Source organism: Cricetulus griseus, chromosome 3 (genome assembly GCF_003668045.3).
Source record: "Cricetulus griseus strain 17A/GY chromosome 3, alternate assembly CriGri-PICRH-1.0, whole genome shotgun sequence".
In the NCBI taxonomy this organism is placed as follows: Eukaryota; Metazoa; Chordata; class Mammalia; order Rodentia; family Cricetidae; genus Cricetulus; species Cricetulus griseus.
In genome coordinates, this window is record NC_048596.1 from 86,261,439 (window position 1) to 86,277,405 (window position 15,967).

The 15,967-nt window shown below is 39.8% G+C and overlaps 1 protein-coding gene across 1 annotated transcript in view; it reads right to left on the bottom strand.

Moving 5' to 3' along the window:
• Window positions 1-15,028, bottom strand: part of Pde3b (phosphodiesterase 3B) — a 136,793-nt gene extending 121,765 nt beyond the window's left edge. The window contains exon 1 of the mRNA XM_027410134.2: window positions 13,748-15,028. Within this exon, the coding sequence (XP_027265935.1) occupies window positions 13,748-14,656 (909 nt within the window). The 5' untranslated portion in view covers window positions 14,657-15,028. The remainder of the gene's footprint in view (window positions 1-13,747) is intronic.
• Window positions 15,029-15,967: the final 939 nt, after the last annotated feature.

A 15,967-nucleotide genomic window follows, 5' to 3' on the forward strand; every position in this document is an offset into this window, starting at 1 on the left:
ATGTCACGATTTTTGCTAATTGGGTTTTTTAAAATCAAATAATATAAAGGACATGACATAACAAGGCTTTTTCTTAGTTTTGTAGCTAATATGGAAAAGGTATAGAATTGAGGTCATTGAGACTGTCAAGCATAGGTGAAGGTCATGGAGATAGAGCCATGAGGAATATCAACAAAGCCTGCCCTTATTATAGAACTCACATTCTAATGGGGAGATAGAAAATAAGCAATGAGCATATATAGGAAAACACATATATGTGCTATCACATAGTATTTGTTATGAAGAGACAGCAACAGAGGGATGTGGAAGGTGGCATTTTAGATAGGGTAGTGAATGTCAGGTAGGACATACAAATACTGCACTTGGTCAGTATATTTAGGAAAATGTTTTCTATAAACCAAAATGTGTTTATTAAGGTAAAAAAATCACTTAAAAATTAATTGGAACATCACCTACTTAACTTACATGTTCTTGTCTCTAATATTTACTAACACTTGACTATAGGTTTGATGCATAATTTAAATAAAATTTTGTAAGGTTGTGTCTACACAGCAGTGACAGAATTCTCAGTTTACTAACAAATCTAAATAAATGTTATCAGCCTCTGTTTGGGGGCATGACTTTACTCTGCATGTGTGTGTGTGTGTACCTTGTATTAACAAAGAAGTGTTCATGGGTATATACAGTCAACACCTAGGTCTGGAAATACCTATTCCTAACACATCAGAAGAGATTTTTATTTACTCTTGGAGGAATTGTTGTCTAGACAGTTGACACTATTCTGATTTCTGTGCTTTCCACTTTTTTAATTTCATACAAATTGGACTGTGTGGAATATCATCTTTTAGATCCATTATTTTCTGAAAATGATGCCTATAAAATTTATCAACATTGTATCACTAGTTTATTTTAGTTCTCTGTAGTATTCTGTGGTATAAATTTATTATTATTTACATTATTTATTTACTCATTAGTTTATGAACATGTGGATTTTTTTCATTTGGGGAACTGGTAATAAATATAGCTACAATGCATATCCAGATAGCTTTTGGTATGAACCACTTTTGTTGACTGTAAACCATTGTTGCAAAATATCTGTTTACACTATAAAGATGTGTCTCTGCATTAAGGTGCCTTCTGATTGGTTTAATAAAGGGCTAAATGGCAATAGCCAAGCAGAAGAGCTAGGTGGGACTTACAGGCAGAAAGAGGAAACGAGATTAGTCTAGGGATGCCAACCAGACACAGAATCAGTTAAACACACAAAATGGGATAGAGGTAAAAGCCTTGTGGTAGATCGTATTTAAAAAAAGGGGGGGGGGGTAATTTAAGTTATGAGAGTTAGTTGAAAACAAGCCTAAGCTTAAAGCCAAGCTTTCATAATTAATAATAAATCTCTGTGCCATTATTTGGGGGCTGGCCAGTGGGACAAAGAAAGGATCATTACAAACAATGATTCTGTGCTTCTCACAGTTTGTTGAACCTGAGCACCATACAATTCAGAGAGATCACTTCAAGCGAAAAAGATTACAAATCAAAATTAGGTACAAGGGTAAAACCAATCTACACGGAGAAAAAGAATCACAGCATCACGAAATCCATAAAATTGATTTTTAAATCAATAATCCCTTAAAACACTATTTACTGCATCTACATTTTATTGGATTTTATTACATATCTTTTGTGAGCACTCTTTATATGGTAAGAACATCACAGATTTTCTATGAAAAATAGATTAAAATTTTTCAAAAACAGATATTTATATTTTAGAAAATACAGTTTGGAATTCACAAACTGTTACAAGTTACATCATGTAAACTTTTAGCATTGCTGTCAAATTTAAGGAAACTCAAATTGTTTCTTTCATTTGTATAGTATCAAACCAAAAAGGTTTCACCAGACCAGCTTCTATCCCTATTTAAATCAAACTTTGCCTCTACCATATTCTCCTAGTGCCGGGCAGTGGACAAAAGCTTCATCACCTTAAGAATGGCAAAACGGGTACAAGAATATCTCCAGATGTCATTCTATGAAAACATTCTAAAAGCACAAAGGTTCAACATACAATGTTCTGTAGGGGACACTGTAACCACTCGAGAGCGTGTGTGGTCAGGCACACCTGTAGCCAGCCCCTAGCAGGCGTGGTTACCGTGTCCCCTACCATGCTCAGCTTTTTTTATTGGTATGAAATGATAATGAACTAAAGAGAACCAGTACTTTTAGATCCTGAAGTTTTACCTATATTCAAGCTAATGACACACAGTTGGGTAAGATAAACTTACACAATACAAGACACTAGTAAACTAGATCATCATCTCAATCATCAGAATCACAAATATAAACAACCACTGTTCTGTTATGTATAAAATTATTAGCAGTTTTGGGATACTGTTTTGTGGTTTACTTGTCTACAAAATGCCCAGTTGCATCTCCTGAATTCATACAGGCATTGTTTTTCACCTTCAGTACAATATTCCATAAATTATATAACATAATCTTAAAACAGGCTTTTTTGTTAGATCACTGCATCCAATTGTGAGGCTAATGTAGTATTCTACGCATATTTAACAAGGCTTAATGAGTTATGATGTCTGGTAGTTTATGTTGATTACAGTGCATTTTAACTTATATTTTCAACTTATTGTAACTTTTTTAGGATATAACTCCATGGCAAATATATATATATATATATATATATTATCTGTACTCAAAAATAGCAGAAGAAAAACATAAATATGTGCCACATAAATGCAGTGTACACCCCAAACTCGACTACTCAACTTCCCCTCATCTGGATTCCCAGGCTGCCTAAAGGTCATTTCAATGCTACATTCCAGGAAGATAAGAATGCAAATTAATAACAATATTAAAATACTTTTTAAAAAATTTTAATCTCACCCATTCTTAAATGTCAACTGTGACTTTCAAAACAAACAATCCTCCCTTCTAGAATCTCGTGACTGTATTTCCAACCTGACAGAAACAGAATAGAGCAATGAAACAACCCCTGGATTTTACTTTCCTAAATCTGATTTATTTCACCTCCTACAAAAACCTATTGGCTTTCCATTAGGATTTTCTTAGCTACATATTGTGTGTTTAATTCTGCACATAAAGTCTGAGAAAATGTGTTTTATTATATACCAAATTTAGGTCACTGTAGCTACTGATTTGTGTCATTTGTACTAACTGTAGAAAACCCTCTTTTCAGGTTAACAATAACTTCTATGAATTTTTTTGGTAGGAATTTACTAAATGCTGTTTAAATTTGCTTTCTGTTGCTATCATAAACAACATAACCAAAAGCAACTTGAAGAGGAAAATGCTTATTTCATCTTACACTTCCAAGTAAGAGTACTGAAAAAAGACAAGAATCCAGAGCAAAACCTACGGAGGACAGCTGCTTACTGAATCTGCTAACTTTCTTATGCAGTCTCAAGCCCACCTGCCCAGGGTGGCACTGTTCACAGTGGACTGGACCCTCCCACATCAATCAATAATCAAGGCAATTTCCGAAGACATGGCCAAAAGGCAATCTGATTTGGGTGATTCCTCAGTTGAGCTTTCCCCTTCTCAGGTTGTGACAAGTTGACAATAGAAACTAGCCAGTACAAACACCAAATTGGTAACTTTGTGCTACCCGAAATGCTGAGTACTATATGAGGAAGAAGGATGAGACTTTTATCCTAACTAAAATGTCATCCAATGGTATTTTCACATATTTATAAGCACCACCAACTATTTTTAAAAGAATATTCTAAGTATCAATAAATAGAGATAGAAAGGAAAAATTACCTGAGATAGTTGAAGTCACTTGGACAAGTAACAGCCTCCTAACTTCCCTCTTCCACTATAACTTCTATCAACAACCCATAAATAAGCCAGAATAGTCTTTCTAAAATATAGATTACATCATAAATTTGTCTTGTGACTTCTCATTAGGATTCAATTATAATGAAATGTAAACACTACCATGGTCTACAAGGCACTCTAAGATGCACTCTGTACTTCTACCACTCCCTAGGCATTCAGTTTTCAACTCCAAAGCATCCAAGCTACTTTCCACCACAGGACCTTTACCTTTGTTAGTCTTCTACCAGGTTAAGTGTTCCCACCCCCACCCCCCGCAGGACCATTCCTGGTCAACATTCATGTAGCAGTTAAAACACCACCTCTTCAAAGAGGCTTTCTGTGACAGCAAAACACCTGTACCTCCAAAAGTCCAGGCCTTAATGTCACCACTGTCCACTGCTATGCTCTCCTTTCTCCAGGCATCACAGTATTTGAACTACCTCAAGCTATGTCACTGTACTTTACTTCCTATTTCTCAGAATTTTTAACCCTCTATTAGAGCAAAAACTTACACAGAACAAGACTGGCCACATTTTCCAGCACAATAAATACTGTTAAACACATTAAGATAGGCATACCTATAACCACAGCACTCAGTGGATAGAGGCAAGAGGACCAGAAATTCAAGATTATCCTTGGCTACACACCAAGTTCAAGGCCAGCCTAGGCTACATTACTCTACCATACACACACACACACAAAAAAAAAAAAAAGCAAAAGAAAGATGACATTTAAACTTTATTGCTGGGAGACGCTCAGGATTAGTTTATCAGGAAGTACAAGGAGAAATGAAAAAAAAGGAAATCAAATACATTCCATAAGCTTCAATTTTCATAAACTTGGAAAATAAATTAATTGTAGTTGAAAGGTTATATCAAGATTTTTGTCAGGGGCTGGAGAAATCACTCAGCAATTAAGAGCACTAGTTGCTCTTCCAGAGGATTAGGGTTCAATTCCCAGCACCACAACACCTCACAACTGTCGGTAACTCCAGTTCCAGGGGACCTAACACCCTCACACAGACATACATGCAGGCAAAACATCAATGCACATTAAATAAAAACAAAATTTTAAAAAGATTTTGTCTGGTTTCAGTTCATTTGAGGCATATGTATACTTGAAAGCATTTTAGGTCTTCCCTTGAACATTTCCCCATACCCAAATCATTACCTCATGAGATAACCTATTCTTATTCTAGCTGCCTAACTATAATTCAAAAACAAATTTTTAAAATAATCATACAAATAAGTAACACAGAAAAATAATAAAAATAAGGGAGCCACTTGTAGAAAATAGTACAGTAGATAGAATTCAATAGATTACTTCTGGTAATATTCCCTAAAGAATTGTTGGCAGGAACTCAATCATCCATATTTACAACATCATATTATTCACAATAGCTACAAGGTGTAAGCAATCTAATTTAGTACATAGCCCCAAATGAATGAATTAAAAGTGTGGCATATACTTAGAATATTATTTAGTCACATAAAGGAAGGAAATTCTAAGACATGCCTCAACCTGAAATAATCACGCTAAGTAAAATAAACCAATCAAAAAAGGACAACTATTGTTCAATAATATATATGAAGCTCCTAAAGTAGTCAAATCCAGAAACAGCAAGGAAAATGGTGGTTGCTGGGGGCTTGAGAAAAGGGAGGAATGGAGAAATATTAGGTATGAAGTCACACTCAATTTGAAACAGTAATGTCTGCACAGCTACATGAATGTACTTATTATGAATGAATTGTGCACATAAAACTAACTGATTATAAAATTAGGCATATCTGACCTCAAGCTTAAAAATTAATACATATGTTTGCACATACACACACACACACACACACACACACACACACACACTGAAGCTCTCTTGTGATAATACACAAATATCTTCAGGGGAGATTTATTTAACCTTTCTTGGTTCCCTTGTGCCAAGGTCAAAACTAGGAATCCAATCTTGAAGGCCATATTTAATTTATTTACCTTTACAATGGAACAAGTAGCACTTTTAAAGGTCTTAGCTTTATACAGAGGTTTTCTACTAGATTCCTTACTTTCAACAGATCTAGGCTTTATATTCTAGCACAGTCTGCATAGCAAAAGTAAATATAGAAGGTCTTTGAAGATGGTAGAAACGCTTCAAGTGAAGGTTGACTTGAACGTCTGACAACCTCACAGACTTCCTACTTGATTTCTTTGGGTGAGGGGGTTGTAGCTTAAATCTCAAGGATTTTGTTGTTTGGTTTGTTTGATGTTTGTTTTTTCATTTTGGTAGGGCTGGAGATCAAACGAGGGGCTCACATATACTGCTTTACAACTGAGCTATACACCCAGTCCTAAGATTTTCTTATCATCCCAATTCAACAACTATAGTTTTACAAATTTTTATAAAAGGTATTTTTAAATGTTTGACTTCTAGTTTGTGTCAATTGGGAGATTTTTTTAATGTGTGCTTTTGTGTATGTGGGGTGTGTGCGTGTATGTGTGTGTGCGTGTGTATACATGGGTACATGTTGTGCTTGTAAAGGCCAGAGGGCAACCTCTGATATCATCTTCAAAAACATCATCCACTTCCTTTATTATATGATATTTCACTACCCTGGAGCTCACCAATCAGACTAGATAGGAAAGCAGCCCTAGGGATCCTCCTGTAACCACCTCTGTAGCAATGGTGTGATAAGCATGCACTTTCGTAATTAGGCTCTTTAAATGGGTTCTGAGTACCAAACTCAGGTCCCTCTTGCTTGTACAGTAAGCACTGTACTCACTGAGCTATATTTCCAGTCCCCTCAATTTTACTGACTGAACTATCTTTCCAGTCCCCTTGAACTGGGATATTTCTCACCTGTCCCCTTGAACTAGGATATTTCTCAAAGGCATGTTCTATATTAGAAATGGTACTTAGCATCTTACAGCGTTTTCTACATACAAGATAAGTGATTGGGAGAAATCTATCACTTCAATTTCTATCTCCACAACAAGATCCAATACTTAGTTCACAGGACTGGTAAGCACTTTACAATAGTTCTATCATATTACAATAATATCTTTTCTAAACCTAGGTAAAATTTATTACCTGTATTAATTCCTACTATTGATGTTAGCATTTCTAGTGGGTAACTTCCTATCTGTTTTGCTTGTTAGTATTTTATTAGCAACTGAATGATAAACATTCTTACCTGATTTCACAGGGTCTATCTTATATGACTTTTCAGAATCTAGGTTGATTTAAGAAAAAAATCACTCATTTTTTTAATTTAGAATGAAGCAGAGATAACAAGAAACTTTTAAAAGTTCCTTGTAAAAGCAAAGAGGTAAATTTTTAATTAGTTTTCATTTTCATTATATCAAGAAACTTCCTTTAAAATTTAAGCTCAATTGTTGCATACTTCTTGAAGGCTTTCTAACTTACACAGAAGGGTGGCTGTCCCTTGCATGACAATCTTATGATACCTAGTTCATACCTTTATTACATTAATTACCACATCAAATTGCAATTATTTATTTGTTGTCTATTATTAGTGTGTGATCTCCTTGAAATACTTTGCACATGACATTTTAGAATCTTCAGAGCTTGGCATATCCAAAATGGCAAGTCATAATATGTTATAGAAGTCTTCAGAGGGAACCAAGGCTGGAGGGTGGCACCTTGATCTTGATCTTCTAGCCTCTAGAAATGTAAGGCTATTGAAGTCTTTAAATCGCCAGTTTGTGGTACTTTGTTGCTACAATTCTAGCCATCTAATACATACCAGTAATGAAACAAACTTAAAGACATAAACAAGGCAAATGTATCAGCTCTACAGGACAGAAATCTGACTGACACAGGTCTCACTGACCTAAGCTGAGTGGTTGGCAGGGATTCACTACTTTCTGAAGAAATCTGTCCTTTGCCTTTTCCAGATTCTTTCTTGGCTAGCTTTCCCTGGCTCGTGATCCTTGTAACAACAGAACCAGCAGAAGCGACTAACTGAAGCCTAACCCTGACTTACTCCAGCACCATTCCAACTGCCCCATTGCCTTCTCTGACCTCTTGCATCTCTCTTCTGCTTTTTAAGGACCTGTGTGATTACACTAAACCCACTCAGATAATCCTAGACAATCTCCCCATTTCAAAATCCTTAATGACTTGATTTGTAAAGTCCCTTCACTAGGAATATAAGGTAACACAGAAACTCAAGGAAATCTTTACAGTACTATTTACTCTGCTTCTAGACATTAAAGCTGAATATGAATACTCTTGCAACCTAGCAATTCTACTTCTATACACACACATTTGTAACAGGAGATAATAGCAAGAATTTTCATTATATCACTGTTCATAATAGCAAAAAAAAAAAAAATGAGAAACACACAAGGGTCTACAAGCAATAAAACGGATAGATAAATTTACTATGGTCCAGTAATGAAATAATACACTACAATGAAAAATAAACTACAACTATCCACTTCAGCGTGGATGTATCTCAGAAATTGTCAAGCAAAATGTGAAGTTATAGATAAATGCATACAGTATAATTCTATTTTATATAAAGTTAAAAACAAACAAGATTACAGATATTATTTAGGTCTACATTCATAGAAGGTTATAAAGATAAGCAAGGGAATGGACAGGGTGGGGATAATGCCTGAGAAAGGAAAATGTGATGAAAGAGGATAGGAAAGAAAGGACTTTCAAAGGAAGCAAACAGTGACCATGTTACTTGTTTTGTTTTGTTTCCCTTAAATCATATAAAATATATAGGTATAGAATCCTTTATGTATAACATTTCTCGCTTAAAATTTCAATTATAATTAAATACATTTAAAATGTGCTAATGCAAGTTGTCTGAAATGCACATGAAGAACTACTCAAAAATACATTGTAGGTGATCAAAGAGAAGAAACCTATAAAGATAGAATAACCCCTAGAAAAATCAATGCTGATAAGAAAGTTCTAGGTTACAGAAGAAGAAAACAAAACAAAAACACTGGGAGATATACTCTTTCTGACTTTCGGTAGGTCTACCAAAACAACAGGCTTCTAACAAACCCCTATGTAACTCCAGGTATGCCCATAAGTAACAAAGTGAACAGCAGCTCAATGTTATAAACTGTCAAGAAGTACCTACAGACAGACTGCAGCTCCCCAAAGTTTTCTTCAGCTATGGCAGGCATCCTGGCACAGCAGGCCTCTGTCAGCTCACTTCTGTTCACTACTCTCTCTTCACTCTCCCTTCTCCCAAGAGTCATTATGAGGGGGCACTGGACTAGCTGCACTGACAAGTCAGGTACATAACATACAAATCTCATCTTCAAGATGATTCTTATGGGCTCTGAATTTCAGGACACCCTCCTAAATCTCCCTCCCCATCTCTCCCACTATTTCCCCTGACTTCCTGTAACTAAGGACATTGTTCTTTATCACATAATTGAAAATGCCTGGAAAATTAAATACAGCTTTAGAAACGATGACTGCAGGCAGGTCCATGGGTTCTTTGTGAAAAGTATAGGTGGACTAGAAGTCAATATCTAGGTTCTAGGCCCCACTCTCACAGTATCTTACATCAAAAATTGGAGTCAATCTTCTCATTCTTCTGAGGATCAATTTCTCTTCCTTCTATGTAATGAGATTTCAATTAAACTCTAAATTTCTCCAATATCATCTATGCAAACATCTACTACTACTAAAGTAAGCTTTCCAGCATGTGGAGATTCTCTCTCCTTTAGAAGGAACATAGAAAGCCTGGAGAGCGCTAAGGAAATAGGCTGATCTGGTAATGAAAAGGAATAAGGAAAAGGGAATGAGAGATGAGCCCCATCCCTGGGGAAGTCAGCTTAAGGACGATGAAAACAAACTCCACAGCTTTATTTGTGGGTGTCTTTCACTCAATATATGAAAACATGTTATAGAAATGTTACTATCCAATATAATTAAAATGCTCTGCCACAGTTAACTTTTATTCTTAGAGATGGTCAATTCTACAACAGTAAAGATTTGTTCTCCACTTACATATTAAGTGCCAGTTATTTGTCCAAATACCTTAATCTTATTTATTCCCTAAAGGAGAACTCAACCATTAGGAAAGGTAAAAGCAAAGGAAAAAAGTCTACAACAAGCTCGCTAACAATAAGCAACCCTCAAATAGCTAGAACTAATATGAACACTGCAAAGGTGATTCACAAATCCTAAAATAAAAAATGAATAATAAATTCATAGTAATAAATTTAAACCAAAAAATGAAAAGGACTAAAAGCAGGTTATGAAGGTCTTTGCAATCAATGGTCAAGGTCATGAACTTTAGCTTGTGTATAATAAAAAGCCGTTAAGTATTTTTTTTTTTAAGAGGATGAGGAACCTAGCCAAATCGCTACTCTTAAAAGATACCTGGTGGCAGCATACATCAAACAGAAACAAAAGGAGAAAAACTGTCATGTAGGCTGTTATTACTAACAAATTTTAACATAAAACTAAAATGCTCCCTGAAGCTATGAAGCTTACAGTGGGTTATGCCTCACAAATTATTTAGGGCATCAAATAATCACACTCCCTTTTTTTAAGTTTTCACATTACATATACATACTTGTTTTCAAATAAAATTAATGCTTTAAATAGTATTTATGAGCATTAAGGCCACAAGATTTTTAAATATTTACCTAACCATTTAGAAAGCACTTGGCATTTTAGGGATAGAAAAATATCTTACACACTAACTTTCATTTTTCTAAACCTCACATTTAAGTAATCACACATGCAAGGACAGTACTGCAAAGCTGACCACTACACTCTAAATATATAGATAACTCAAATGGAATAGAAATCTAGTTCAATTCCAGTAGTTTGTTCAATTCCCGTCATAGCTTTCATATAGACAATTGATTTTCTTTAAACTTCCTCTTAGTTTCAGCCTACTCTTAGCATACTGTAAACTCACTGCTTCTATTAATTCTGCAAAGAACATAGTCAACAATAATTAGATTTTAACCTTAAATTCCTAAGTAAGTTTCTAAAAGAGGACCTTAACTAAGAACTGACATATATATTTCTTAATATTACAACTATAAATTATAAATATTTACAATTATGCCATAATTTTCAGCATCATACCTAATATAACATCCAAAAAGTCAAATATGACTCTAACTCTATTTCTCATGTAAATAAAAACACTTATGTTGATTTGCATTTTCAAGTGTTTTTCACAGATGTTAATAAAGACATTTAAATTTTAGAAAATATTTCAACAATTTTACAAGAATGAATTCACTTTTTAAAAGAAATTTCTCCCAAAAATGCAATTTTGTTCATTTTTCCCCAACAATTTCTTGAAAAATATATAGGCTAGCAGCAACAACCTTCATATAAAACTTTTTAAAAATTATTAATTTGTGATTCCATGTGCTTTTATTTATATACTACTGAAAGCATAAAAATCACAGAATGAAATTAATTTATAATCAGAAGATATTATAGAATTCATCTACTGGTGCACAGACACAGAGAAGGTCATTGATGTCTCCGAAGTTACACAGAAAGGCCAAGATTTGATCCTTGAACCTCTGCCTGTGAATCTAGATCATTTTCCTTTATGTCAAGTTTCACCTAGATTCTTATTTGTCACTTTCTGAAACAAGAAAAATGTTTTCACAATTATCATATATAATACTTGAACAATTAGAAAACCACTCAATCTTCTACTTTGAGAAAAGTACTGATTTCTTAACTTCCTAACATAAAACGCATGCAAAACACACACAACACACAAATCCTCCATGTTAAACTTCAAGAACAGAATAAATAAAAATTCTTGTATTGTAACATTTTCTAGGTTAAAAGTACCCTTATCGAGAAATGCCCAAATGGTATCACTGTAGAGCAAGCAGTAAACAGTAAGTACCCAAATGCAAACCTCTGAACTATCAGCATATACTTTAGATGCTCAAAAGGTTTCTACTCAGAGTAGAAACTGAGTAAGGGTTTTCTACTCTAAAAGAATATGGTGGCTTTACAAACACAACGTGTATTTTCTTCTAATACGAATAATAAGTGGCATTATCTGGAATAATACTGCATTTAGAAGCTGGGAAAAAAGTTGCTTTGATAGCAAGGGAAAAGAAGACTAGCCTTTTTTCAATTTATAAAATAACAGACCTAACTGTTCATAACTTAGCAACAAATTACAACCAAAATATTTAAACTGTAATGTTTTCCTAAAATTTCTCTACAAAAGTGATGAAATTATGCTAAAAGACTTGCCCAATGTTAAAAATGCAATCTAGTCACATAAAAGTCAAATGTATTCCAATCTATGAAAATAGCTGACATCATCTGATAGACAGCTAATCATCTAACAAGTTTTCACTTGATAAACAGTTTTCTACACATTGTCTATTATTGCCGGTAGCAAATTTAGAAGACAAAAGGTATAACTAGTTTTTCCTAGCATCTGGCCAAATAGTAACAGAGCACAAGAGTGGCCTCCAAAGGCAAGCAAAGTGGTATGTATATTCAGAAGCAGGAGACAGAAGGGTCCTCCAGTTCAAGGCCCACCTGGCAGGCCAGACAAGAATACACAAGCAAGACCCTGTTCTCAAAAAAGAAAAAGAAAAAAAATCAAGGAGCAGCAGAAAAATATCTCATGAAACACTACATACTATACATAGATCGGTTTTTAGCAGGCCATAAAATCAATGTAGTGGCTCATAGATTATTTTGAAGAGAACGCAAGACACAGAGAGACCAGTGCCTCAAACGTGTAAAGAACAAGAAACGTTTGTTTCCCGTCTACTGGGTCACAGTGAGAAAAATATCACTAATCAGCAAAATCTGACAACTAAGAATATACACTCCTCCATACAGTTCCTACAGTTACCCTCTAAGTTGCACAGAACACACCTCCCAGAACTGCAAAATCTAATCAGACCCACTTTTTTGGCCCTGCATCTCCCCTGTCTACCTGAATAACACGCCTGTCCAAACTAATGTTAATGTCACGAAACCAAACACAGTCCTTGGGAAGATCCGAAGCAGTAAGTGTGAAGTGTTTGCACTCGGTAAATGTTCAATACAGAGTAGCTAAAAGGATCTCCTGGTGTTGTACGTGGGTTTCCCAACGCTATAGAAATACAAGTTCATTCCCTCGTGATGATTCCAATTCCAAAAAAAAAAAAGAGAGAGAGAGAGAGAGAGAAAGAAAGAAAGAAAGCCTAAGAGGGTGGGGGAGAAAATATTTTGGCATCGTTCCACACATTACTAAGTTTAAAGGTTAAATTGCTAAAACCTTCTCCTAATTATGCAAGAAATACACAAGTCCATGAGTTAGTCTGTAAAAATATTTTTAATTGCACTACTGTATACTGCTGTCTATTTGTTTAAATTAAGGTTCATTTCTGTTCTTTTAATTATGAAAAGGCTCATCTGTCCTCTCTTATCCCCATTCATGACAAGCTCTGTGCTGCTGAAAATCTGAATATACTCTCATTCTAAAGGCTGCTGGTCACCTCCAGACAGACATCCTCACTTTAACAGCAAACAGATAAACGGTACCCAAATGCCATGTGTAGGAGCCTAGTAATCCAAAGGGGGAGTAGTCCACCTATTAAACCTCAAGTCAGTCACCTCAAGTCTTGAAAACTCTCCACCTGCATAAGCCAAGTCGGAGACTGGACTATTTCATTTCCACTCACTGACTGAAAAAAAGCCAGTGGCTTCTGCTCTTTCGAAGAGCCCCTTGTATTGGGGGCAGCCTTTCCAGCACCGACCCATCAGTTCTACCCACCTTGCTTTCCACCGAGAGCCAACGCGCTTCCACAGCAGCGCTCCGGCTCCGGAGACACGCAAGCGGTCCACCCCGCGCTCCTCCCGGCTACCCGCGCTCCTCTCGGCAGCCCCTGCTCGCCCAAGAACCCCTACCTGTTCGCGGGAGATACAAGGCAACGACGGTCTCCTGAACATCTTGCCACTGCCATAGTAACCGGCGGCGCTTTCTCCCAGCGACACGCAGCTGGACCTCCTCCGGGGTCTGATCACAGGCACTTTTTCTTCCGCGGTACTCGCCGAGCGCGGCGGAAGAGAGGCTCCCCGGACGTGAAAGAAGTGGTCCAAGCCCAGGGCCAGGAGGCATCCCGCGCCCCCGACCAGGCACGACAGCAGAGGCCTGAGCGCCGGCGGCAGCGCCCCGAGGCCGGAGAACGACACCCACCACACCAGGCCGGCGAAGAGCAGCACCAGGATGCCGTGCCGCAGCCTGACGCGGGGGGCGAGCGTCAGCAGCCCCACGCAGCTCAGCGCCAGGCACAGGCGGCCCGCCGCCGCCGCCGGCTCCCCGCGCAGCCACGACCACCACTGCCACGCCGCGAAGTCACCCAGGTAGCAGCAGGCGGGCAGCGCCAGCAGCCACCAGGAGCCGGCGGCGCCTCGGCCCGGGCCCCGCTGCGCGCGCGTCAGGAAGCAGGTGAGGAAGAAGAAGGCACAGGCAATGCTAAAGAGCGGGCTGAGGCTGAGCGAGCAGGCGCTCAGCAGCGTCCGCAGCCCGGCCGCCGCGGCCACCCAGCGCTCGGGCCCCGAGCCCAGCAGCGCGGCCAGGACAAAGGCGGCCAGGGCGCCGAGCGAGAGGCGTGCCCCGGCGCGGAGCGAGGCCGCCGGCGGCTCCACGTTGCAGAAGCGGCAGAGGTGGACGAAGAAGCCGCGCGGAGGGTCCTGCCGCAGCGGGCTCACGCAGCTCTTCACGTAGCCGTTGCGCAGGCTCTCGGGGGGAGCGGCCGCGGCCGGGCGGCGGCGGGACCTCACTGGCGCGCCCCGCTCGCGCTCGTCCTTCCTCATGGCTGCGGCCGCGGTTGGCCGCTGGCTCTCGCCGACCCCGCGCCCTCCGAGTTCAGGGCGCCCGGAGCTTCGCAGAGCGAGCGGTCAGGGCTGCGCCCGCCGCCGCTGCCGCCCGGGATCCCCGGCGCGCGGGCTGAGGGGCGGCGGCGTCCGCCTCATGCTGGCTGAGGAGAGTGGCGGGAGGGCCTGCTCTGTGTCCCGGGCCGCCGCGGACGCCTCTTCTTTTTCCCCCTCAGACACCGCTCGGGACAGGAGACGGCGGCGTCGCCTCCACGCTCCCGCGCGCTGCAGCGGTTACCTCACGGCTGCAGCTTGGTCCGTTGGGCGCGCGATCGGGCGCTCCTCCCCCGCTGCTGCCCCTGCCGGGTGCGCGCCCCGCCTGCGGCCCCGCGCGCTCCCGTGACTCGGCCGGTCGCCACTCGGGCGGCAGCCGCCCCCTTCAGGATGCGCATCCGGGACCCCGCGGGTGGGCGCGCGCCCGCGGCCCGGCTGGTCGCTCCTGTGAGGCCACCCTCTCGGGTCAGGCTGAGAGACTCCGACCCCTCGGGTAACGCGCTCTGGCCATCGAGAGTGGGACGGACCGCTGCAGTCCCAGCACCTACTCACCGACTGCCACGGAGCGACGTGCTCTTTGGCAGATGGGAAGGACTGGCCTCAGTCCTGAGACCCCAAGCACAGTCACAGGCGGTAAGTCACACACAGCCCTGCAAGACTGAGGTCACTGCGAGTTCTTGGGGAGATGGACCCCAAGGTCAGTGCCTCAGTGGGCATAAAGAGGTGAAAGTGGGTTCATGGTGTGCCTTCGGACTACATGAATGGAGATGTGAAGAGGGAGGGTCAGCCCAACCCAAGGCCAGGATGAAGAAACTCAGCACTGTAAGTTATATCTGGCCTCCACTGTTACACCTGGATTCTTGGAGCCCTGCAGCAGGCCTGAGATCCCTCCAGTGGTTCAAGAGGGGAGGGCCCTGGAGAGATCACTCTAATAGCAAGCATATCTTGCTGAGGAACCCTTCTCAGTGAGGCTAGGAACTAATCAAGTCCTATACTTGGCATCCTTGCCACACATGCACTCACTGCTTCATACCCTCTAATCTCTCCACCACAACATAGACTTGCTGTCCCGAAAATCCTTTCCAAGTGAGAGACTTTTCATGTGCAGCAGTGTATTCTGGGGAGGGAAAGGGGACCCATAGTCCTAAGACCACTCATCAATTTGAATGGGCTGACCATGGAAGAAGCCAAATAAGATGCTTTCTGTGAAGGACTGGTGGAACTGGTGACATTAAGAAAGACAAAAGTGAGAAGAAC